The 25,012-nt window shown below is 51.3% G+C and overlaps 2 protein-coding genes across 4 annotated transcripts in view; one reads left to right on the forward strand and one right to left on the reverse strand.

The window, feature by feature from the left end:
• The first annotated feature begins 7,215 nt into the window (after positions 1-7,215).
• Positions 7,216-10,615, forward strand: MARCKSL1 (MARCKS like 1). 2 transcript variants are annotated; one of them, XM_022575093.2, is made up of 3 exons: positions 7,216-7,572; positions 8,336-8,524; positions 9,345-10,615. In XM_022575093.2, exons 2-3 carry the CDS (start codon positions 8,438-8,440, stop codon positions 9,852-9,854), a joined length of 597 nt encoding a protein of 198 aa, XP_022430801.1. In that variant the 5' UTR covers positions 7,216-7,572; positions 8,336-8,437; the 3' UTR covers positions 9,855-10,615. The 2 variants fall into 2 exon arrangements, with proteins under 2 accessions (XP_022430801.1, XP_022430802.1); XM_022575094.3 differs by lacking the exon at positions 7,216-7,572 and having other exon boundaries at positions 8,250-8,524.
• A 193-nt stretch (positions 10,616-10,808) lies between these two features.
• HDAC1 (histone deacetylase 1) overlaps positions 10,809-25,012 on the reverse strand; it is a 43,794-nt gene continuing 29,590 nt past the window's right edge. The window contains exons 4-14 of one of the 2 annotated variants that reach the window (XM_022575091.3): positions 18,753-18,827; positions 16,871-17,009; positions 16,269-16,410; positions 15,075-15,167; positions 13,805-13,913; positions 13,583-13,723; positions 12,912-13,020; positions 12,687-12,817; positions 12,280-12,432; positions 11,694-11,742; positions 10,809-11,417 (exon numbers count right to left, since the gene is read on the reverse strand). In XM_022575091.3, the coding sequence (XP_022430799.2) occupies positions 11,390-11,417; positions 11,694-11,742; positions 12,280-12,432; positions 12,687-12,817; positions 12,912-13,020; positions 13,583-13,723; positions 13,805-13,913; positions 15,075-15,167; positions 16,269-16,410; positions 16,871-17,009; positions 18,753-18,827 (1,169 nt within the window). In that variant the 3' untranslated portion in view covers positions 10,809-11,389. The remainder of the gene's footprint in view (positions 11,418-11,693; positions 11,743-12,279; positions 12,433-12,686; positions 12,818-12,911; positions 13,021-13,582; positions 13,724-13,804; positions 13,914-15,074; positions 15,168-16,268; positions 16,411-16,870; positions 17,010-18,752; positions 18,828-25,012) is intronic. The other variant, XM_089896954.1, reaches the window with a different exon arrangement.

Genomic DNA, 25,012 nt, shown 5'->3' on the forward strand with positions numbered 1-25,012 from the left:
CTGTCCAAAGCTGACCTCTCCTTTTCCATGGTGCCCCGCTGCTCCTCCCTAGGCCTTCTGTGTATGGCTTGGCATCTCCTTCCACCCATTTCCCAAGCCAGACCCTCAGGCACCATCCTCGGTCCTTCCTCCTCACTCCCGACATCCGTAGTCCTTTGCTAAGACCTGTCACTTCTGCCCATGGACCCCTCCTATACCTCTCCCCCTCCGTCTTCCTCCACCTTCAGCAGCATTTGACATGGCAGATCACACGATCCTTCTGGAAGCCATTTCCTCCTTCAACCTTCAGGACTCCCCTGCTCCTGGTTCTCTTCCTTTCTCTGCCCACGAGCTGAATCCCCCTGCTGGCTCCCCACCCAGAGTGTCAAAGTTGGAGAGCCCCCGGCACTGTCTTCTTGAGCTGCTCCTCTCGGTGGATCCCATCCAGTCCTGTGGCTTCAAATTTGGGAGGCCGGACTTCCCTGGTGTCACAGCGGTTAAGAATCCGACTGCCAATGCAGGGGACACGGGTTAGAGCCCTGGTCCGGGAAGATCCCACATGCCGCGGAGCAACTAAGCCCGTGTGCCACAACTACTGGGCCCGTGTACCACAACTGCTGAAGCCTGTGCACCTAGAGCCCGTGCTCTGCAACAAGAGAAACCACCACGATGAGAAGCCCACTCACTGCAACAAAGAGTAGCCCCCGCTCTCCGCAACTAGAGAAAGCCCGCGCACAGCAACGAAGACCCAATGCAACCAAAAATAAATAAATAAATTTATTTTTAAAAAAATTGGAGGAGGCCTCCAAGCTCTCCTCTGAAATCCAGGCTCATAGATCGATTAACTGCCCGCCTGATGTCTCCACGGGGACCCTAATAGTCATCTCAAACTTAAGCTCCAAGGCTACACTCGCAGTCCCGAGCACTGAGGACAGAGTCTAGCTCAGGAAATGTTGGTGTTGGCTGACTCTCCCTTCTCTCTTTAGTGCAAGTTCCCCATCATCACTTGCCTGGATTATGTCAACAACCAATCTTGTTTCCCTGCTGCATAGCAGGGAAGAAGGACAAAGCTACATGAATGCAGGAAGGAGAACAGGGTATGGCTTGGGGAAAAGCCCAGAGTGCGCTGTGGGGAATCAGACAGGGAGGACCTTAAATATAAGGCACAGACTTTGTCCTGATGGCAGTAGGGAGCCATGGAAAGGTTTAAAGGCAAGGGGGATATGCTTGATTCTACATTTCTGTCACTCTCTCATTTGTTCCTTCACTCATTTACTCCATCAGTCAACAGGTATTTATTGAGCACCCTCTACTGGAAAGTGACCCTGAGGCAGAAAACAGCTAGAGGGGCTAGACTTGTGCAGAAAGACAAGCGAGAAAGCTGATGAAATGGCCCAGGTCCAGGTGAGAAGGGCCAGTTATGGAGGTGGAGACAGGGGATGATGAGCTGACGGGGGTGGCCTGGTGATGCAGCCCAGGTTCCAAGTGGTGGGAAACCGAGTGGTGGGAACCCTAAGCCCAAAGGTGTGGAGCAGGTGGTGGGAGAGCCATCCCTTCCTCCTGGGGAATCTGGAAAGTCCTCAGGAGTGGTTTAAGAGAAGAGTAGAAATTCAGCAAGTAGAGAAGTGGAGAGAGACACTGTAGATGGAGGGAACAGCCTGTTCAAAGGCCCTGAGGTGGGAGAGGCTCAGCTCTGATGAACTAAAAAGTCAGGAGAGTTGAAGGTCAGTGGGCCAAGGAGCAAGAAGAAGGAGGTGATGCTGGGAGCCCGATCTCTCGGAGGCACAGCATGGAGCATTGAGGGCCAGTCCCTGGGAGGTAAGGCCTCCCTGTGCAGACAGATGGGAGGGAAGGAGAATGTGAGAGGCTGGGAGGGGACAGACAGATGACGTGTGCGTTGGAGGGGGGTCCAGAGTATGTCTTTTCTGGGAATAGTCACCAAAAGGCGGTCCCCGGGGGACACTTCTGGGGTGTGAGAGGAAAGAAAGAAAATCCTCAGGGTTCTGGGGAGAGGCAGATTCCTTTGCCATTTAAGGAATTGACTGAGCCAAGTAAATTTCCCTTCTGAACACTTCAGCACCAGCCCCACCACCCGCCCCAGAAGAAAGCTGATGGAGGGGGCGCAAGGTTATCCCAGGGTGGTCCTAGACACCTACCTCCTCTCCCTAGGGCAGGAAGGGAAGAGAAGGGAAGGGAATGGCCCTTGCCCAGCATTTCACGTACTCGCACTTAGGAACATTGTCGAATGTTCCCGCGTGCTCTGCGCCTCAAGTGCTTGGTCCTCAGGGCTTTACGACATGGTACTAGGTCATTTGTCTCACAATAACCCTGAGGCAGTAGGTATGATCATCATTCCTATTTTACAGATGAGGAGACTGAGGTTCAGATACGGCCTAAAGCCACACCGCTGGGATATGACGGAGCCAGCTCTTCACCACTACAGTTGCCTCCGCACAGCAGTACCTCACTGAACCCTTTGCCACAACTCAAAGTGGCGCCTGGTGTCCTCGTTTTACAGAGTGGGCGTTGCGAGGCTCAGCAAGGGGAAGGGACTTGTCCAGAGTCACAAAGCTAGAAGGTAGCTGTAGTCTGGATCCAGATCATTTGGGGGAAAAAGCTGAATGGGAGAGGTGATGAGTCAAGGTCTGAGCAGTGTAGAGAGGAAAGGGTGGGACTGGGAACTGGACTAGGAGAGAGTTTCAGTTTTCCTTTTAAAGGGACTTCCCCTAAATGGGGGGTTTTGGTTGGAAAGTTGTTAGCAGTCCACATTCCACTGGTTTGGCCACCTCTTCCTCCAAAGGCACCCAGGATCTGAAAAGAAACTGAAAGTTAGGGAAAGGGGAGGGAGGGAGGAAGGGAGAGGCTGAGGGCAGCCCAGAATAACTGGGTTGAATTTCTGGTGACCTCACTGAGCCTGGGGGAGATAGGCAGGCAAGCTGGGATTACACACTTCTTAGCTATTGGAGAAATTGAGCCCCAGAGATACAGCTCTATTAGATAGTGGCTGGGTCCTGTCCAGTTTGCACAGCCACCCGCAACACACACACACACACACACACACACACACACACACACACACAGAGGGAGAGAACGAGAGAGCGAGAGAGCGAGAGAGCGAGAGAGAGAGAGAGAGAGAGAGAGAGAGAGAGAAAGAGACCAGGGGAAGAGGGAGGGAAAGGGAGAAATGAAAGGTCTGGGTGGCCTAAAATCCTGAAAGGGAATTTCCAGAATCCCTTGTCTCTGTCATGTGGTGACTGGTTGGATGGTGGGTCCCAGTGAAGGGCCCCTGAGGTGCCCCAGTATCCAGACCCAGGTTCAAGGCCCAGGACTGGCAGGAAGGCTGCACACCTGGGTCCTGCTGACAAACAAGCCAGAACCCAGCGTGCCCAGGGTGCTTGGGAGTCAAGTCCCAGGGATCCCAGCCCTGCAGCTGCCTTGCCTCTCCCTGCCGACATCCCTAACTGCTTCTCCCAAATCAGAAGCATCGGGACCCTTTGTGGAGGCCGAGGCTGAACCCAGCACGGCCACGCCCCTCTTAGTCCTGACCTCCTCCTCTTCTGCTCACATAAACACTCCGCCTCCCTGGGCTTGTGTCCTCCTCTGTAAGGGGGAACAATGATGCCACACAGCTCACCGGGTCATGAGGTAACGTATGGAAAGCAGTTGGCACAGGGTTTGCTGTACAGTAGGCATGTAATCAATGCTGGCAGCTATGATTATGATCACCGTTGGTCATTCCTACCTTCTTTTTTAAAAAATACATTTATTTATTTTTTACTTTATTTATTTATTTTTGGCTGCATTGGGTCTTCGTTGCTGCACGCCGGCTTTCTCTAGTTGCAGCGAGCCGGGGCTTCTCATTGCAGTGGCTTCTCTTGCTGCGGAGCACAGGCTCTAGGCGCTCGGGCTCAGTAGTTATGGTGCACGGGCTCAGTAGTTGAGGTGCATGGGCTCAGTTGCTCCGAAGCATGTGGGATCTTCCCAGACCAGGGCTCGAGCCACTGTCCCCTGCATTGGCAGGCAGATTCTTAACCACTGCGCCACCAGGGAAGTCCCCATTCCTACCTTTGTAAAACTCTCCCGTGTGGTCAAGGATCTCATGATTCTGTCCTCTAGGGTTTTTCCTCCTCCTCCCTGCTGGCTCCCTTCCCGGGGCCCTCTCTTGCTGCTGGCCCCACAAGTGGCAGAGCTCCCACCGCCCAGGGACTTCCTGGGTGACCTCATGCACTGCTTGGTTCCAGTCACCCTCTTACTAGCAGCAACCAGAGATCCAGATTTCCTGGGGTCAGTTCTGGCTGAAAACCTTCTATCTGCTATCCCTTTAAGGTCACCAGCCAGACCCTAGCCTTTGGGCCCTGGCCTTTGGCTCAGGAAACATGATCACATGTCTATGTGCTGAAGCATATAGACTGCAGACTTCCTCCTGGATGTCCCCCCCAAATATTCCCTGGGCACCTCCAACTCAGCAAGGCTAGATTCAGCAACTCCCTCCCAAGTTTGTTTTTCCTCTGATGCCCTATCTCAGTCATGGATCCATTTTGGCAGGTGTCACCCAAAACAGAAATGTGGGCTACAACATCATCACTCCCATATCCCCACTCCCATCCCTGTACCAGCCAGTCCCCAAATCCTAGGATCCTGTCCCTTAAATCTTGCTCCAGACAAGGCCTCTACCTTCATCCCCACCCCACACAAACCATTTGCTGTTCCCCTTTGTGCCCTCGAAGCCCTTCCTCCATCCCCAGCGGCCCCCGCACAGACCCCTCATCTGACCCTGCTCTGGCTCTTTCTTTTCCTCGTAAGGCGTTGCCAGGAAAGCCCTGAGGCAGGGGCCCTGCGTGACTCACAGCTGACGCTCTGTCATGCAGGAGCAGAAGGAGGAACTCCAGTCTCCGTGAGTGTGAATCACAGAGGCCAAGCTGTCACTGTGCAGGTGAGTAAACTGAGGCCCAAGAGGAGAGAGGACTGGCTTACGGTTAAAGCAGGAGGCGGGGGCTTCCCTGGTGGCGCAGTGGTTGACGGTCCGCCTGCCGATGCAGGGGACACGGGTTTGTGCCCCGGTCCGGGAGGATCCCACATGCCGCGGAGCGGCTGGGCCCGTGAGCCTGCGCGTCCGGAACCTGGGGCCAGAACTAAGGTCTCCGAGTCCAGCTGATGCTCCCTGGAAGGAGATGGGGACCCTGGGGCTGGGAACTGTGCTGTGCCCAGTCACCATTCCTGAGGCCTCCACTGGTACCTGGCCATCCCCTGGTGTCTCCTCCCCTCTCCAGGCCTTGGCATATGCTGGTCCCTCCCCTAGGAAGGCCCATCCTCCATTTCTGACAAGATACTGCCCTCACCCCTCACCTCGCATCTAACCTGATCACCACCACAGGGCCCTCCTCAGAGGCCTCAAAGTGTCCCCACAGCCTTCTCTATGAGGCGGTGCTCTCTCCTGCCCTCCTTCAGCCCCACCCAGTGCTCTCCCGGGGTCCCATTCCCTTCTGTCCATGGGGACTAGGAGCATCTCAGGACAGGACCAGCGTCTGAGCCCTTACTGGAGAACTGGGACAGATGGGGGATGTGCGAAACAGTCTAGACTCTGCAGCTTCCGCCATCCAAACTCGAGCCCCCCTGTCTTCCCCACTCCTCCTTCCCCTGCCACTCTGCCCTGGCAAAAGCTCACATCTCAAAGGTCCTGAGCATCACGACCTGACTGGCTGAGGCACACACAGCCACTCACACAAACACAAAGTAGCCACTCTCTTATGCACATAACTCATAGTTACACACCCGATCACAGCCAGACACAGTCACCAACACAACCTCAAGGACAGACAGGCAAGGCACATACCCAGAAAGACTCAGAAAGTCATCGAGAGTCACCAAGGCTCTCTCTCTCACCCTAAATACACATCGCCAAACAAAGATGCAGACTCACACAACTACAAAAGTACACACCTGGTCACACACACACACACACATACACAGAGTCACAAAGTCTCTCTCACACACAGACAGATACCGAGCAATACACAGTCACACACAGAGAAAAACAGACACACACAGTTGCACACAGGCCCCTGGAGATACAGAACAATGGGCGCATTGTCTGGGCGGGCAGCAGCTGGGGAGGAAGGAGCCGAGTGTGGATGGAGGAGGCCGTGGGGTCTGCTATACCACCCCCACTCACACCCACAGCATCCTACGCCTCTTCCCTCTTCCAGAAGCCGGATTCGGCTGGGACCTGGATTTGCTGAGGGATTCAGCTCCCAGGTGCCCCCTCCCCAGCCTCCTTCGATGTCTGGTGGGAGACGCTTGGGCTCCCCTGTGGACCAGCCTCCCTCTGGGGCTCTGGGGACACGGGATCCTTTAGCCCTGATGCTCCTCTGTCCTCCTGGAATCATCCCGGCGATTTGCCTCTCATCCCCACGGGGCAGCGCCTGGAGATCGGGAGCCTTAGCATCTGCTCCTAACCTCGGACTCCAACTCCTCCAGGACTCACACACCCTCCATCTGAGCCCTGCCAGCCGGTGCGGGCCGTGCCTGGCAGCATTGTGGGCTCCCTATTGTGGCCGAGACAGAGACGTGGGTCACAACGTCCATCTCTTAGTGGCAGTGGGTAGAGAAGTCACCGTCCTGTCAGTGAGTTGCAGTGGGGCATGATGTCCCTTCCTCTCCCCAAAGCTAGCTCTTCTCGCCTCCCACGCTAACCAGGCAGCCCCAGATCTCAACAGAGACTCCTTCCAGGACTTTCCTTACAGCCCCCAGCCCCTTTTTGCAGGTCTCTCCAAACTCTTAGCCTCAGCTACTGGTATCTTCGTCACTTTCCCTTTCCGAACCTCAGTGTCCTAGTCTGTAAAATGGGGGGTGCTAATGAAGCCGAGAGTATTCTGTAGTCTCAGAGTGGGGGTGGGGATGGAGGCTACAGGAGTGAGTTAGTATGTAGAAGCCACCTCAGCCCGCCCCGCTCCTCTGTTGTCAGATCTGTAGGAGTTCCTGATTTCTCAGTCCCTGGGGTGTCTCCACACCGCACAGCCTCAGGCCTCCCAGGAGGCCATACTTGTAGGAGGGAGGGAGCAAGGGAGGGACGTGCTGAGCTGTCCCGGACACAGCCTTGCTTTTGCAACACTTTGCTTCCTCCAGCCCCCATCCCCTTCCTCCTGGGGGCCGAGGGCAGGCAGCCAGACACACAACCGGGGCCAGCCAGGACTCTGGGATTCCCCCTGGCCTGGGCTAGGGGGAGTGGCAGGAGACTCCAGCTGGAGACTCTCCAGCCTCCTCCCCCCTGCCCCTGTCCCCGGGCTCCCCTACTCAGGCGGGGCTGACGGCTGGACTGGGCAGCTTGGGGGCTGTCCTGAAGGGGCCATCCAAGGCTCCTCCTCCTCAGGAACTGGAGTGTTTTAAGGGTTGTTGAGCGCCCCCCCTTCGGGGAGCCCTGAGGTAGGGGAGCAGATGTGAAGGGAGAGCACCGAAGTCAGACAGGTTATGTCCAGGTCTCTGAGCCTCAGGCTCCTCGGCTTTCAAATGGGGTTGGAGATGCCCCTCAAGATCACGGCACCACCCCAGATGGGACTTCGTCATGGTCCAGGCTGAGAGCAGGAGGGACCAAAGGTGAGCTTATCTATGGGGGCTTAGTGTGACGGGCCACCAAGAGACTAAGAGGAGGGATGAGGCACAACCTCACCAGTCTGACCAGAGTGACCCTGCGGTGGGTCAAACCTCCCAAGCTGCCCTGGACAGGCAGGCACGTGGGCGGGACCTCGGACCGGTCTCCCGGCGTGAGGGGGCACAAAACCCAGCTGGGGCCCTGCGACTTCCATGACCATATTCTCTGGAGCATAATAACTCGGGACCAGCCGGCTGACGAGTCTGGGCATGTGAGCCCTTCGAAGAGTTCTAGGGGGAGACTGACAGGGGCTGCCAATGCGGGACCAAGGCGATGGGGGCCACTCCAGGAGCTGGGGCGTCCACCTGAGAGGTGGGCGGTGAGAGGAAGGGACGACTGCTCTGTCCTCTTTCCTCTAGGGGCCCCCCTCCACCCAGCTCGCCTCTGGGCTCGTCTCAGGCACCCGCCCCTCCCCTTCCCACCCTGGACCCCACCTGCCCCCGGTAGCCGTGCGGGTTGGGGAGACCAGACCGCCAGCGTCACCCACCGCTCAAGTGGGGCCCGCGACTTGAGCCCGCCTCCGCCCCTCGATTGGGCGCTCATTTAAATGTCCGGCCCCGCCCCGAGCTCCGGGCGCATATATATAGGCGGCTCGGCGGGCGGCGGGCGGCATTCTGGCGCGGAGCGGAGCGGCGGCGGGTGTAGCTAGCGGGTCCGGCGCGGAGCGGGGGTGCAGCTAGGTTTCCCCCCGACACCCCTCCCCCTCAGGCGCGAGCCCCACCCCTCCGCCGGCCAGGCCCACCCGACCGAACTATCCCCTGCGGCGCGAGCCCGGGGCGGCTCCGGGCGCCCCCCAGCAGAACCCCCACCATGGGCAGCCAGAGCTCCAAGGCTCCCCGGGGCGACGTGACCGCCGAGGAGGCAGCAGGCGCTTCCCCCGCTAAGGTCAACGGACAGGTGGGTGCGCTCGGCACGGCCCGACTCGTCCCCCTCCTCTCGTACCTCGCCCCCTCTAGGGCCTCGGGCCGGGGCCGCGCGCTTTGTCCGGCCCGGGACACGCGGCGCCCCCTCCCCCGCCCGGTCCCTTTGTTCTCGGCGCCGCAGCCCCCGCGGGCGAAGCAAGGGGAGGGGCGGGGAGGGGGCGCCGGCCGGGCCCCGGCGCCTTCTTTGTTCGCGGCCTCGGCCCCCGGCGCTGCCCCCTGGCCGTCCGGAGTGCCGCGCGGGGAACAAAGGCGCTGCTGGGCCGCGCCAAGGGGGCGCCCGGGGGCCGCGGGGCGGGGGCCGGAGGGGAGGGCAGTCCCCCCGCAGCCTCGACCTCGATAGCCCACGGCTTTTTTTAGGGAGGAGCCGCGAGGTGGGGAGAGCCTGAGGTGGGTGGGGGCCGTTTACACAAAGCAGGAGGCTGGGAAAATAGGCCGTCCAGGTGTGGGGAACAGCGCCCCGGGGCGGCTTCCCGCCCAATATCGGCTGCACGGCTCACCCGCCAGCCCGGGATCCGCGGCCGCGGGCGGCCCTGCGCGGAATAGAGAGCGCGCCCCGGAGGAGGTGGGTGGGGGCCCCGGGACCCCAGCGCCTCCTGTCGGCCGCGGCCCCTGCGCGCCTGTGCGGGGCAGGAGGGAGAGGTTTGACGGGATGCCGGCTGTGGGGTGAGGTTACAACCAGGCTCTGGGGGTGCGGCGGAATGAGTCGGGACCCCGTTGCGTGGAAGAGGTCAGAGGCGGGCTGGGGGAGGGGAGTAAGAGCCCCGGCCCTCATTGCTGTCTCCTCTGCCCTGCAGGAGAACGGCCACGTGAAAAGCAATGGAGACTTATCCCCCAAAGGTGAAGGGGAGTCGACCCCCGTGAATGGAACAGAGGAGGCAGCCGGGGCCACTGGTGATGCCATCGAGCCGGCACCCCCTAGCCAGGGCGCTGAGGCCAAGGGGGAGGTCCCCCCCAAGGAGACCCCCAAGAAGAAGAAGAAATTCTCTTTCAAGAAGCCTTTCAAATTGAGTGGCCTGTCCTTCAAGAGAAATCGGAAGGAGGGAGGGGGTGATTCGTCTGCCTCCTCACCCACAGAGGAAGAGCAGGAGCAGGGGGAGATCGGTGCCTGCAGCGAGGAAGGCACTGCCCTGGAAGGGAAGGATGCCGCCACCCCTGAGAGCCAGGAGCCCCAGGCCAAAGGGGCAGAGGCTAGCGCTGCCTCCAAGGGAGGAGACACAGAAGAGGCAGGGCCCCAGGCCGCAGAGCCATCCACTCCCTCGGGGCCGGAGAGTGGCCCTACACCAGCGAGCGAGCAGAATGAGTAGCTGGGTGGGGGCAGGTGGGTGATCTCTAAGCTGCAAAAACTGTGCTGTCCTTGTGAGGTCACTGCCTGGACCTGGTGCCCTGGCTGCCTTCCTGTGCCCAGAAAGGAAGGGGCTGTTGCCCCCTAGCCACGTTCCCTCTCCTCCTCTCCCTCCTGTGGATTCTCCCATCATCCATCTGGTCATCCTCTTAAGGCCAGTCGAAGATGGTCCCTTGCAGTTTCCCAAGTTAGGTTAGTGATGTGAAATGCTCCTGCCCCTGTCCCTGCCTCCTTCCCTGTCCCCACCTGTGCAGAAGGCAGTTGCTGGTTTTCTTCCCCAATTCTTTTCCAAGTAGGCTTTGTTTACTCCCCAAATCCCTGAGCCAGAGGTGGGGGTGCCTACTCCCACGCCCTGAGTGTCCACCTTCCCCTGTTGTTTGTAGTCTCCAGTGCTGGGCCTAGTGGCCCCTGGGCGGGGGAGGACACTGCCCCTGTCTAGGTTTTTCTAAATGTCTTACTCAAGTTCGAACCTCCAGCTTGTGAATCAACTGTGTCTCTTTTTTGACTTGGTAAGCAAGTATTAAGCTTTGGGGTGGGGGGGAGGTATGTAATGTGAAACAACTTCTTGTTGTCTTTTTTTTTTTCCCCTCCCATTGTTGTAAATAACTTTTAATGGCCAAACCCCAGATTTGTAATTTTTTTTTTTTTTCTAACTGCTAAAACCATTCTCTTCCACCTGGTTTTACTGTAACATTTGGAAAAGGAATAAATGTCGTCCCTTTAGTGGTGCTTTTTAATGAGTGGTCTTCTGGGGTAGGGTGAGAAGACTGGTCTACCTCAAACCTTGAGGGGGGACTGAGACAGGTAAGTTTGTGGGGTTCTTTTGTTTTTGAGGGGTTGCCCAGATCCTCATGGACACCAGAAGGGCAGGGAAGTGAAGTCGAAATGAACCCAGGGATACTACTAGGAGACAAGCTCAGGAGGGTGTAGAAATGTACCATTTTATTACAAAGATTCTCACAAAAATGAAAATAGTATCTCAAAAAGGAAACTAGACTACCCGTCTCCATCTGCAGAATTGGGGGAGGACAGAGAGGGCAGGCGGTGTGAGTTTCTTGGCTCACTGGGGGCCAGTGGGAAGGTATGAGAACAGAATCAATCTAAAAATGGCTGATGACAAGAGCCTGAGAACAACAGGGAGTCCCTGAAGACCCAGCCACCCCTTCTAAAATGCTCAATAAGGGCACCTTTTCAAAGCAGGCACTTCAAGATTTTGTCCTATGGCTGCTTTAAGTGTATCCCTTCCACCCAGACCTGGCATCCGTTATGGTTCAAAATTAAGAGTTCGGGAGGGATGGGTGGCAAGGCAGCTACTAGAAAAGCTCACCTAACACGTGTGCCCTGAGCTCAGGGCCGTGGTTCCTGTCTAGTCCCTGGGGATATTTATATTTAATATATTTTTATATAAATACACAGAGAAATAGAAAATATAAAATCTGAGAGGTTGTGGGATAAAGGTGGGGAACTTGGCAAGAAGCCAGAACTGAAGAGGTCTGTTCAGGCCAACTTGACCTCCTCCTTGACCCTGTGGAGAGAGCAGAGATTGGCATGAGATAACCCACCCTAGAGGCTTTAAGGCAAAAGTGGGTACAATGACTTCCACAGGACCCCGGCTGCCCAGGTGACTGCTAAAGGCTGGGGCTTCCTAGCTCTGCCTAGAACTGCAGAGACAGACAGACTGGTCCCTGAAAGAGGCCTTTGTAAGCTGGACCAGCTGTCCCTGCGCCTTCCCTCTCAGCGTGGTGGGACAAAGGGGCTGGTGCTCCAATGACAGGGAGATGATAGACAGCTCCTTCCTCACCCTTTGGCTTCTTGCTTCTCCTCCTTGGTTTTCTCCTCTTCTGTGACTTCTAGAACATAAGAGTGCAGGGATGGCCAAGGGCAGCCCCTCTGGAAAGACCCATGGGATCTCCACTTTGAAACCCCTTCCCCAACACTACAGCTCACTGGACATACAAAAGAGAGAAAAGCCCATCCCAGGCCCTCCCAGCGAGCCCTGCAGAGGACAAACAGGTTGGACCGGTTTCCCAGCCTGCTAGAGCCTGAACCCGGTGGGTGGAGGCAGCCCCCTGGGAAACTGGGGTGAAGCACTGAGAAAAGGTCTTGGGTGGTATGTGAGAGCCATGCTCCCGACCACGGGGAGCCCAGGCATGTCCCTGGCTCTGGAGCCTGGCAGGGCTCAATCAGCCAGTGAAGATGACGAATTGAGTTTCATTCTTTTGTGGGCCCTGCCACTTCTGGGAACCAGTGAAAGGCCCAAGTAGCTAAGGAAGAGCCCTAAGGAGCTGGCAGGGCCTGAGTCAGCTCCCTCCTCCCAGTGCCCTACATAAATTCCTCCTCCAGGGCCTGGGGCTCAAGATCCAAGTCCTGGCCCAACCCAAACCCACCTTTCTTCTCTTCTGGGTCTTTCTCTTTCTCATCTTCTGTTTTGACTCTCTTGGCTTTTTTGAAGTTGGAAGAGTTCTTGCGACCGCCTTCTCCCTCCTCGTCAGAGTCGGAGAACTCTTCCTCACAGGCAATTCGTTTGTCCGAGGAACAGACTGGGAAGTATTGGAAAATATGGGTGGGAGAGCAGATTCTTTATCTCAGGGTCTGCCCAGCGCTTTCTTGCATGTTCCCCCAAAGGACACCAAGGGAAGGGGACCTGGACCCTCTAAATTATCCCTACAGGCACAGGTACTTGGGTTTCTCAACAGGTGGGCAGCTTGGGGAGAATGTGGAGCCAGGAACAGTGGAGGGAAGTCAGAACTGCCTGCAGAGTAGGAAGGTAGAGGCCCCTGGGTCTCGGTCTTACTTGAAATGCGCTTGTCAGGGTCTTCTTCATCCTCATCGCCACTCTCCTCTGGAATGGCATCCTCAGGAATGGCCTGCATTTGGACCCCAGGCGCGTGGGGCAGCATTCTCAGGTTCTCAAACAGTCGCTGTCTATGGCCAATGGTAGAGAGGTGGCTGGGCTCTGGTCAGGGACCAACCAGAGCCTGGAATGTTCAATTAGGGGTGTGGGGGAGGATATACTCACTTGATCTTTTCCAGGTACTCATTAGTGTTCTGGTTAGTCATATTGGAAGGACTGATATGAAGTTTGAAATCTGGTCCAAAGTATTCGAAGTAGTCATTGTATGGAAGCTCTAATTGGGGCAGAGGGTGAGAGAGTTAAGAGACCTGGCCACCATGGGACCCTGAGAAAAGCATCTGTAGGTTTATCTGGACCTGTGAGCCCAACTATCAAACAGAGAAGCATGCCTCCAAGATAGGGTGAGGCTTGGGTACCTATAGGATTTCAATTTTTTTTAAAGCCATTCTCCAGTGTCCACACCAGTGGTGTGTTTGTGTGCATACACGTGTGTGTGTTTGTGTGTGTGTGTGTATGGAGCAGGCTGAAGCCCCTGGTTTAGAAAAATTTAGGCAATATTCATTGCGAGCACTCCCTCAGTCACTACCCCAGTTACCCTACAGAGTATGAATTCCAAAGCTATAGATAAGCACTGATAATTTTGTCCAGACCAGCAGCTGAGGGACAGGGGACAGGGTCAACTAAAGGACTCAGAAAAAAACTGACAGCTACAGTCTGAAAACCACAAGAGGATAGCAGGAGAATCAGACTCTGAAGAGGAGAGGTTGTAGAGCCAATGGGAAAGGGGCACGTGAGCTCCTGCGCTGCCCAGCCCAATCTGGCCCTGCAGCTATTACCATTAGGGATCTCTGTGTCCAGGGCCACAGCTGTTTCGTATGTCCAGCACCGGGCGACATTACGAATGGTGTAGCCACCTCCTCCCAGCATCAGCATAGGCAGGTTGAAGCTCTTCACAAATTCCACACACTTGGCGTGCCCTTTGGTGGGAGAAGGTGTGCCAAGTTGCAGGAGCACCCAGCAGGACCCTGCCCTCCCGTCTCTATGCTACCTGGCCTCACCTTTGATGGTCAAATTGAAGCAACCTAACCGATCACCAGACAAGGAGTCAGAGCCACACTGTAAGACGACTGCACTGGGCTGGAACATCTCCATTACTTTGGACATGACCTGAAAGGACACAACCTGGTCACTACCAGCCTCAAGAAAAGCTATTTGAGGTTCAGGCTGAAAAGTGTGGGTGCAGCACTTTCTTCGGTTCCTTATCACTCACTCCTACCTTCCACTCTCCCTCAGAGAAAAGGGAGTACAAGCCTGGGCTTCTCATTTCCCCAATTTGTTCAGTTTTCCAATTTGAGAGGATCTCCAAGAGCCTTCTAGCTCTAATAAGGAGCCTAAAACAACCTCCTTATCAATTCCCTAGATCTTTCTCTTCTTTCGTTGCTCCAAGAAGCCCTTCTGATGCAGCCCTTAGCTGCATCTGCTCTACGCATCTGGTCCTACAGACTTTGAGCCTTATACTGTGAGGAGGCACTTCACTTTTTATCTCATTCTCACTAGATTCTAATGTAACTGAGGACAGAGACCATAACTTAGGCTTTTCTGTTGCCCTTACTACAAGGTACATAGTAGGCACCTGGTGTTTGCTAAACGACTACCTAGCCTAACCTAACTAGGTTACTACTCTAGTAATGGTTCCTTATTGCTTACAGGTGAAGATTTAACTCCTCAGCATGGCATTCAAGGCTCCCTTTGAAATACTGACCCCACAAACATTTCCCACCACATCCTTCAACACTCCTCCCCCACATCATACTGGCCTACATACCACGTATTGGCACCTCTATGCTTCTGCTGGTGCTGTTCCCTCTGCTGAATGCCACCCCTCCCCTCCAGCCTCCGCCTCCTTCACATGGGTAACTCCTCATTTCTCAAAGTCCAGCTCAAATGTCACTACCTCTGTGAAATCATCTCTGACTACGCTTTCCCCAGCCCATGTTCATCCCTCAAAAACAGCACTGACCACATGCTGTCAGGGATGTGCTTGCCTCCCACACCACAGACTGTGAGGTCTTCAAGGGCATGGATCATGTCTTAGCTATTCTTGTATCCAGCAGAGGGCCTGACCCACAGAAGGCATCAGTAAGTATCTGGATGAATTTTGTTCCCCTAACTGGCCATACAGCATGCAATCCAGGGTTCAAACACATCTCATTTCCAGCCAGCCTCTCAGTGGGGAGAGATCCCGAAGTACACTGGAGGTGTTTTGCTACCCCTCCCTTAGATCAATCCTGTTTATAGCCCAGTGGTGGATAAGCCTAAGCCACTTACCGGCTTGAAAATGGCTTCATAGGACTCGTCATCAATCCCATCTCGGAGCGGGTAGTTAACAGCATAATACTTGCCTTTGCCAGCCCCAATATCCTAATCAAGAAGCACATTAAAGTAAAACTGAAAGATGATGAAGCTAGGAGGAAGTTCAAGGATGAGGGCTGGAAGGCTAAGGAAAGAAGCAGTGGTTCTAAGAGAGATAAGCTGGGCCCATGAGGTGGGCCAGGGACAGAGCAGGTTAGCACCATTCCCCTCACTGGTGGAACAAGTCTAGCTCACGTCTCTGGACACACCACTGAGTCTGCATCCAGGCTGAGAATCATTTATGGAACCAGAGACTGAATATCCTACCACACAGCATGAGACCTCTCCCCCTGGACTGGGTTAAAGGTGGCTGGGGGCTGGACCATAGAAATAACACCCACCCCACAACAACCCTTTCCTTTCCAGAGCGCTCTACTGCTCACTCCTCTACCCACCACTCTCCTCTCTAGGGAGGTGTGGAAGGAAAGCAGAAACGGAAGAATTCTTCAAAATTGTAAAGGCTCAGTTATTATAATGCTTGCCACGGCAAACAACTGAATTAGTGCCACTTTTTCACCCAAGGGCCACTGGCATGGCAAAATGGCTGGTTTCATTGTAGTCATGCTCTCACAAAGCAGAACAGTTTAATGAATCAGCTTCCAGGGATTCTTATCCTGAGGTCCCTGGATGGGCTTCAGTAGGAGGAGGCGTCTATTAACTATTTGATAACAAATGTAAAATTTCATGTACTTATGGGGAGAGAGTACATAGCTTTCAGTCAGATGGTCAAAGGGGAGGGTAACCTAAAAACATTAAGAACCCTTGAGATGGTCCATAAAGGTCCCAATTCCTAGCCCATGGGAGAGAACGTGATGTTTCCAGCCTAAAATTCAAGCTGTCTGGGACATGTGAATAGTGTAATGCAACTCAGCTGTGGCCAGGAGGGAAGTGCAATAGTCAGGAGACCCCCATCCCTTCCAACCCTTTATGTACCATCATTCCCTTCCTCCAGAATAAGAGAGGGAAAGAGACCATGGCAGGTGTCCCAGGCTGGGGTGTGGTATTCTGAATGGCAGAAGACGCAGGAAGTGGTTTTTGGTGACATGAGATAGGAGAGTTAAGAGCTGGCAGCTGAGGGTGAGCTGGTTGGCCCCTGAAGGGAGTTCTCACCCGTAGGTCCCCAGTTCCTGGGAAGTACTCTCCATATTTATGAAAGGACACAGTCATGACTCGGTCTGTGGTATAGAAGGCCTCTTCCACGCCATCGCCGTGGTGAATATCAATGTCAATATACAGCACCCTCTGGTGATACCTAGGATCAGAAGGGGGTCAGGGGGTTCTGGGGGCTCTTTGGGAGTGGGACGCGCCAAGGGCGCCAGGTCCCAGCTTACCGGGCTGGCTGCCTCCCTCAGGTATCTCTAAGCACCAGAGACGCGGAAACTGGCTGAAGGAAGGTGGAAGAGCGGCAGGGTGTCTCCAGAGGCCTGACCAAGCCGATCAAGTCCGATCTTCCTACTCTACAGCCAGGGTCAACTCCAGCCACACAGGGACACTCTGGAGGCAGGATCTGAGCAGCGCCTGCCCCTGATCTTGCCGTGGGCTCAGATCAAATCAAGACCCCGTCAAGGAGAGGATGGCCAGAGACACTCACCGAACACATCCTAGCCAGCACACTGCTAGGAAAAGCAAACTAGGGAGGCAAGCCCGGGGGAGGGGGAAATGGGAACCTGGCCTAAGGTGCTCCTCCAAGAGACAAGGCCAGGAAGGCATACTTTAGCAGTTCCAGGATGGCCAAGACGATATCATTGACGTAACAGAAGCCAGATGCCTCGGACTTCTTTGCATGGTGTAGGCCCCCAGCCCAATTCACAGCGATGTCCGTCTGCTGCTTATTAAGTTTCACGGCACTTGCTGGACGTGGGAAGAAAGAACACAAGCCTGTTATCAAGCCACTCTCTCCCTTTCCCCCAAGAAGCCAAGGGAACCCAGTGAGAGGTAGGACCTGCCTATTCAACAGCTGTATTGTACAATTCACAAGCCAGTCCTCTCCCCCGACCCTATTCCAACAGGAATAAACATGACATTGGCTACTCTAAAAAAACTGTTTTCCAAACTGAAGGTGGTAACTCACTAGTAGGCCTTAAAATTGGTTTAGTGGGTTATGATTAGTATATATATTTTTAAATGAGACAGACTAGAATAAAAATATCAGAATAATTAGTAAAGGTAACCACTGTTTTGTGAAACTGGCTTCAGAGTGAGAGAGGGTGTTGTGCACGTGCATGCATAACCTGGATTGCAAGTGTAAATACTTCTAAATGTGGTTCATGGTCAAAACATTTTGAAGAGGGGCTTCCCTGGTGGCGCAGTGGTTAAGAGTCCGCCTGCCGATGCAGGGGACACAGGTTCGTGCCCCAGTCCAGGAAGATCCCACATGCCGCGAAGCGGCTGGGCCCGTGAGCCATGGCCGCTGAGCCTGCGCGTCCGGAGCCTGTGCTCCACAATGGGAGAGGCCACAGCAGTGAGAGGCCCGCATACCCCCCAAAAAAAAAACAAACAAACAAAAACACAGAGGGAATTCCCTGGCGGTCCAGTGGTTAGGACTCCACGCTTCCACTGCCGGGGACCGGGGTTCAAGCCCTGGTCAGGGAACTAAGATCCCCCAAGCCACATGGAGTGGCCAAAAATAAATAAATTAAAAAATTAAATAAATAAAAAGATTTACTGAGTAAAAAATGTAGGCACAAAACTATACATATATATGACACATTTTTTGTAAAATACAGATGTATATATGTTATGTCCAGATATATGCACACAGAAAAAAGCATGGATGTACAAACACCAAAATGGTAACGATGGTTATCTGTGGACAGTGTGATTGTAGTCAGTTTTTTTCCCTGTGCACTTCTTTGTTTTCTGAGATTATATTAGGAGGTGGTAGCGAGGGGGGAGGAGAAAAAACAATGATCATAGAAAAATAAACATTTGTTAAAAAAGGGTAGAGTGGGACTTCCCTGGTGGTCCAGTGGGTAAGACTCCACGCTCCCAATGCAGGGGGCCCAGGTTCGATCCCCTGTTGGGGAACTAGATCTCGCATGCATGCCGTAACTAAAGACCCCGCACGCTGCAACTAAGACCCAGTGCAGCCAAAATTAATTAATTTAAAAAAAAACAAAAACAAAAACTTCCTAAATTTTAAAAGAAAAAAAAAAAGAAAGCGTAGAGTGGTCCTGGAGGTAATCTAGACATTGCAAATGGAAGTGGGAGATGTGTGGGGAGTATTTCTGACCTCAACCTCAAGGTAATCACCATATACTCCTTTGTAAGACAGATGACACTTCCCATTTTTATAGCGCTGTGCAGTTCACAAGTTGCTTTTATGTACAGCGTCTCAACAAGCCCATGAGGTCTGCAGAGAGTTCCTGTATATAGGATGTCTTGGTAGGAGAGGACAGCCAAGGACACCTCTCTGTACCATGTCAGATTGAACCTGGGCTGGGACTAAACCAGGACATTTTCAAGACCTAAGGTAAAAACTCACAGGACCATTTTACATGGTCACAGGTCAGCCTCACTGGGATAGTGGCCTAAAAGACAGACCTCACTAGTACAACCCAGCACAGCCTTTAAGGAGGGATGTATATTCCTTACCCACAGAGCCACCAGTAGATAGCTGACAGAACTCAAAGAGGCCATCAAATACCGGACAGTCCTCACCAACGTTAACTTGAAAAAACATAGGAAAAGGTTAGTTTCCACAATTTCCTTTAGTTTTTGTTTACATATTTACGAGCTGATGGAAAAAATGCAGAATTTGGATTCAGAAGGCTTGGGTTCTTGTCCAGGCTCTACTACTTACTGGCTGTGTGACTGGGTCCAGTCACTTAACTTTCTTGAGCTTTCGTTCATTATCTATAACTAGCAATAATGACATCCACCTTACCCAATTGTTGAGAAGATTGATAGAAATCTTATATGGGGAAGCATTTAGCAAGTAAATACTTGGAAAATGTTGGTTCACTCCTGAGGGAGAAAAATACAGCCTCTTATTCCAGCCTGGGTTTGTTCCTGGACCTCACTCCAGCTGGCCAACAAGGAAGTGAAGAACAGAGACCTATACTGTCATCCACTGGATGCTTAACAACGTGCCGGACACTATGCTCAGTGCTTTAAGTACCTGGTGTCGTTTATCCTCACACACCTGAGGTAGGGTTTGGTCCTATTTTATAAATGGAGAAACAGGCTCAAAGAGGTAAACTGTCAGTAAATGGCAGAGGCGGTATTCAAGGATTGGTCTGCCTGTCCTAAAAGCCTACGAAAATATACTCTGGCCTCTTCCGCAGTAATTTCACATACACAGTCTCATTTGATCCTAACAACCCCATAAAAGCTGGACGAGACAAATATCAACCCCACTGTGCAGAGGAACAAACAGATGTGGAGAAGTTAAGTGACTCGCCCAGGGTTATATAACCAGACAGTGGTAGAACCAGAGTCCAGGTGTCCTGACTCCCACAGTCCAGTGCTCTTCTACTATACCAAGTGACAACTGGAGGAAAGTTATTTCAGGCCTAAGGGGTAAAAGTACAAACTAACACATAATGTGGAACCACATGCAAACAATAATGCAAATAAAATGAAAAAGACAGGAAGGGAAGCACACCTGAAGGCTGTAGACTCAGAGCTACAGAGGAACCTTATGGCTCCAAGTCTGCTCTCACAGAAAAGGAAACTGCTGAGATGTCAATGATATACAGAAGTTAGAGGCAGGGGTGGGGCTAAATTCTTGTTCTCTTGTCCCAGCCTTCCCATTGCATGCATTATTATCAACAGGGGTTCCCAAAGTAGAGCAAGGAGGAGGAGCCCTAGGATAAGGAGGGTAGGAGAGCCCAGCTTAGACTGTGGTGACCTCTTGAGACACAGCTGAAGCTCAAGGTTTGCAATAACCACAAAAGTTACCACCTCTGGCACTGCCCTAAACTTGGGAGGGTGCTCTGATCTGGTGCCCTGCCAAGCACAGTGCTCCGAGGAAAGGTGGCGTGTGTACGGGGGTAAGCAGTAGGTGGCTCTCTCCCCCACTTCCCAGGTAAACACTGGGAGGCTGTGTCAATAAGAACTTTGGTCCCTGAGGCCAGGCTATTTATTTATCCATCGGCAATTGATTTCCCTCTCGGGCTGCTTCCTCCTTCAGTGGGCTTGGCCTGTCTGGGTTCCCAAAGCTTTGCTGATACTCCTATTTGAGATGTGGAGCTCCCATGACAAGAAATTGGTATTTTAGAAACGAGAAAAAATATATTCCTTCAGGCCCCAAACCAACATGTGGCTCAGATGGCCAGTCCATTATTCCCAGCTCAAGGGAGCTGTGTGATTACAGATGGAAAAGGGGTAAAATGGGAGAGCAGACCCTCACTTGGGACTAATCTGTGAGACTAGGGAGGACTTTTCTATGGGTTTTCCCTCTTCCCACTATAAATACTTCTCTCATTGTTAGGCTGGCTTTAGACTGACGGGGAGCAATACTGGGTGAGAGATGGGGGAGCAGACGTAGGTCAAGAAGGCACTAAAAAGCATATACTGCAGAAAGAGACACATGGGATTAAACACTGACTTCAGGATAGTGCTTACACCCTGGCGGTGGTGGGAATGGGGTGGAGAGGGGAGCAGAAGAGGAAGGGCATGTGATCAAAGAGAGGTGCCCAGGAGGGCTTCAACTGTACTGGCAATGTTTTCTTTCTTAGGCTGGTTGTAGGGACATGTTTGATCATTGTATAATTTTTTATAGTTTTGTGTGTGTGTCTGAAATATTTTATGTGCAACATATTTTAAAATAGTCCAGAATCAGGAAACCAGAGTTCCATTCTCCATTCTACCACTATCTTGCTGTGTGACCCTGGGAAAGTCATCTCACCTCCCTGGGTTTCAGTTTATACATCTACAAAATGGACAAGAATGCCTCCAAATTTTACCAGCACAAGTCCCTTTTATCACGTTTCTACCATAAGCCTCATGATTTGATAGACTATCTGCCAAAAATAAAAATTGCATTTATTTATGTTCCCATTTTTAATTATTAAAAATTATGTCAGAACTTCTGCTTAAGATTCTCAAATTCTCAAAGTGACCATAAAGCATTTAAATTACATCCTAGCAAGAGCAAGGAAACCAGGCTTATTTGGTCTTACTACATGTATTAACTTCCTAGGTTAGGTGTTGGTAAATACTGAAAAAAACTCAGCTCTTCATCCCTGTTATTGTCCCTGTAGACACCCCTGGTTATAAAGCACTGCACTAGTGACATCTTTCTGAATCAAGTCAGTAAGGTGCCTTGAAGTACTTAGAGAATCTCATCCTTTTTTTTTTAAATTTTTTAATTTAATTTAATTTTTTTATACAGCAGGTTGTTATCAGTTATCTATATTATACATATTAGCGTATATATGTCAATCCCAATCTTCCAATTCGTCCCACCACCACCACTCCCCCGTGCCACTTTCCCCCCTTGGTGTCTATACGTTTGTTCTCTACATCTGTGTCTCTATTTCTGCCCTACAAACCAGTTCATCTGTACCATTTTTTTAGGTTCCACATATATGCGTTAATATACGATATTTGTTTTTCTTTCTGACTTACTTCACTCTGTATGACAGTCTCTAGATCCATCCACGTCTCTACAAATGACCCAATTTCATTCCTTTTTATGGCTGAGTAATATTCCATTGTATGTATGTACCACATCTTCTTTATCCATTCGTCTGTCGATGGGCATTTAGGTTGCTTCCATGACCTGGCTATTGCAAATAGTTCTGCAATGAACATTGGGGTGCATGTGTTTTTCTGAATTATGGTTTTCTCTGGGTATATGCCCAGTAATGGGATCGCTGGGCCATCTGGTAATTCTGGTAATTCTAGAATTCTAGAATTCTAGAAATCTGGTAACTCTATTTTTAGTTTTTTAAGGAACCTCCATACTGTTCTCCATAGTGGCTGTATCAATTTACATTCCCACCACCAGTGCAAGAGGGTTCCCTTTTCTCCACACCCTCTCCAGCATTTGTTGTTTGTAGATTTTTCTGATGATGCCCATTCTAACCGGTGTGAGGTGATACCTCATTGTAGTTTTTATTTGCATTTCTCTAATAATTAGTGATGTTGAGCAACTTTTCATGTGCTTCTTCTCTCTTCTTTGGGGAAGTGTCTATTTAGGTCTTCTGCCCATTTTTGGATTGAGTTGTTTGTTTTTTTAATATTGAGCTGCATAAGCTGTTTATATATTTTGGAGATTAATCCTTTGTCCTTTGATTTGTTTACGTATGGTGTTAGGGAGTATTCCAGTTTCATTCTTTTACATGTAGCTGTCCAGTTTTCCCAGCACCACTTATTGAAGAGACTCTCTTTTCTCCATTGTATGTTCTTGCCTCCTTTGCTATAGATGAGTTGACCATAGGTGCATGGGTTTACCTCTGGGCTTTCTATCCTGTTCCATTAATCCATATTTCTGTTCTTGTGCCAGTACCATATTGTCTTGATTACTGTAGCTTTGAGGTATAGTCTGAAGTCAGGGAGTCTAATTCCTCTAGCTCCGTTTTTTTCCCTCAAGACTGCTTTGGCTATTCAGGGTCTTTTGTGGCTCCATACAAATTTTAAGATTTTATGTTCTAGTTCTGTAAAAAATGCCACTGGTAATTTGATAGGGATTGCATTGAATCTGCAGGTTGATTTGGGTAGTATAGTCATCTTCACAATATTGATTCGTCCAATCCAAGAACATAGTATATCTCTCCATCTGTTTGTGTCATCTTTGATTTCTTTCATCAGTATCTTACAGTTTTCTGTGTACAGGTCTTTTGTCTCCCTAGGTAGGTTTATTCCTAGGTATTTTATTCTTTTTGTTGCGGTGGTAAATGGGAGTGGTTCCTTAATTTCTCTTTCAGATTTTTCATCATTAGTGTATAGGAATGCAAGAGATTTCTGTGCATTAATTTTGTATCCTGCAGCTTTGCCAAATTCATTGATTAGCTCTAGTAGTTTTCTGGTGGCATGTTTAGGATTCTCTATGTATAGTATCACGTCATCTGCAAACAGTGACAGTTTTACTTCTTTTCCAATATGTATTCCTTTTATTTCTATTTCTTCTCTGATTGCCGTGGCTAGGACTTCCAAAACTATGTTGAATAATAGTGGCGAGAGTGGACATCCTTGTCCTTTTCCTGATCTTAGAGGAAATGCTTTCAGTTTCACGATTGAGAATGATGTTTGCTGTGGGTTTGTCGTATATAGCCTTTATTTTTTATTTTTTCGGTACGCGGGCCTCCCACTGCCGTGGCCCCTCCCCGCGCAGAGCACAGGCTCCGGACGCGCAGGCCCAGCGGCCACGGCCCACGGGCCCAGCCGCTCCGCGGCATGCGGGGCCCTCCCAGACAGGGGCACGAACCCGCGACCCCCGCATCGGCAGGCGGACTCTCAACCACTGCGCCACCAGGGAAGCCCCGTATATGGCCTTTATTATGTTGACGTAGGTTCCCTCTATGCCCACTTTCTGGAGAGTTTTTATCATAAACGGGTGTTGAATTTTGTCAAAAGCTTTTTCCGCATCTATTGAGATGATCATATGGTGTTTTCTTCTTCAGTTTGTTAATACGGTATATCACATTAATTGATTTGCGTATATTGAAGAATCCTTGCATCCCTGGGATAAATCCCACTTGATCATGATGTATGATTCTTTTCATGTGCTGTTGGATTCTGTTTGCTAGCATTTTGTTGAGGATTTTGCATCTGTATTCATCAGTGATATTGGCCTGTAGTTTTCTTTTTTTGTGACATCTTTATCTGGTTTTGTTATCAGGGTGATAGTGGCTTCATAGAATGAGTTTGAGAGTGCTCCTTTCTCTGCAGTTTTTTGGAAGAGTTTGAGAAGGATGGGTGTTAGCTCTTCTCTAAATGTTTGACAGAATTCACCTGTGAAGCCATCTGGTCGTGGACTTCTGTTTGTTGGAATATATATATATTTTTTAATATGTGGTTCTTTTGTGGGTTTTTTTCTCATTTATTTTTGGCTGCGTTGGGTCTTCGTTGCTGCATGCAGGCTTTCTCTAGTTGCGGCGAGCAGGGGCTGTTCTTTGTTATGGTGCACAGGCTTCTCATTGCAGCAGCTTCTCTTGTTGAGGAGCATGGGCTCTAGGCGCATGGGCTTCAGCAGTTGTGGTGCACGGGCTTCATTGCTCCACGCCATGTGAGATCTTCCCAGACCAGGGCTCGAACCTGTGTCCCCTGCATTGGCAGGCAGATTCTTAACCACTGTGCCACCAGGGAAGCTCCTGTTGGAAGATTTTTAATCACAGTTTCAATTTTATTACTTGTGATTGGTCTGTTCATATTTTCTATTTTTTCCTGGTTCAGTTTTGGAAGGTTATACCTTTCTAAGAATTTGTCCATTTCTTCCAGGTTGCCCATTTTATTGGCACAGAGCTGCTTGTAGTAGTCTCTTACGATGCTTTGTATTTCTGTGGTGTCTGCTGTAACTTCTCCTTTTTCATTTCTAATTTTATTGATTTGAGTCCTTTCCCTCTTTTTCTTGATGTGTCTGGCTAAAGGTTTATCAAGAGAGCCTCATCTTTTCTTTTTTTTAACATCTTTACAGGAGTGTACTTGCTTTACAATGTTGTGTTAGTTTCTGCTTTATAGCAAAGTGAATGAGCTATACACATACATGTATCCCCATATCTCCTCCCTCTTGCGTCTCCCTCCCATCCTCCGTATCCCACCCCTCTAGGTGGTCACAAAGCACCGAGCTGATCTCCCTGTGCTATGCGGCTGCTTCCCACTAGCTATCTATTTTACATTTGGTAGTGTATATATGTCCATGCCACTCTCTCACTTCGTCCCAGCTTACCCTTCCCCCTCCCCACGTC

This window comes from Delphinapterus leucas, chromosome 1 (genome assembly GCF_059928025.1).
Source record: "Delphinapterus leucas isolate spDelLeu-1000000601 "Yukka" chromosome 1, BTC_Dleu_Yukka2, whole genome shotgun sequence".
Classification (NCBI taxonomy): Eukaryota; Metazoa; Chordata; class Mammalia; order Artiodactyla; family Monodontidae; genus Delphinapterus; species Delphinapterus leucas.

Bases quoted from the DNA above. Each gene is read 5' to 3' on its own strand.
- MARCKSL1 (XM_022575093.2), top strand. From the start codon at position 8,438: ATGGGCAGCCAGAGCTCCAAGGCTCCCCGGGGCGACGTGACCGCCGAG. The intron at 8,525-9,344 runs GTGGGTGCGCTC...TCTGCCCTGCAG, and splicing joins CCGCTAAGGTCAACGGACAG to GAGAACGGCCACGTGAAAAG.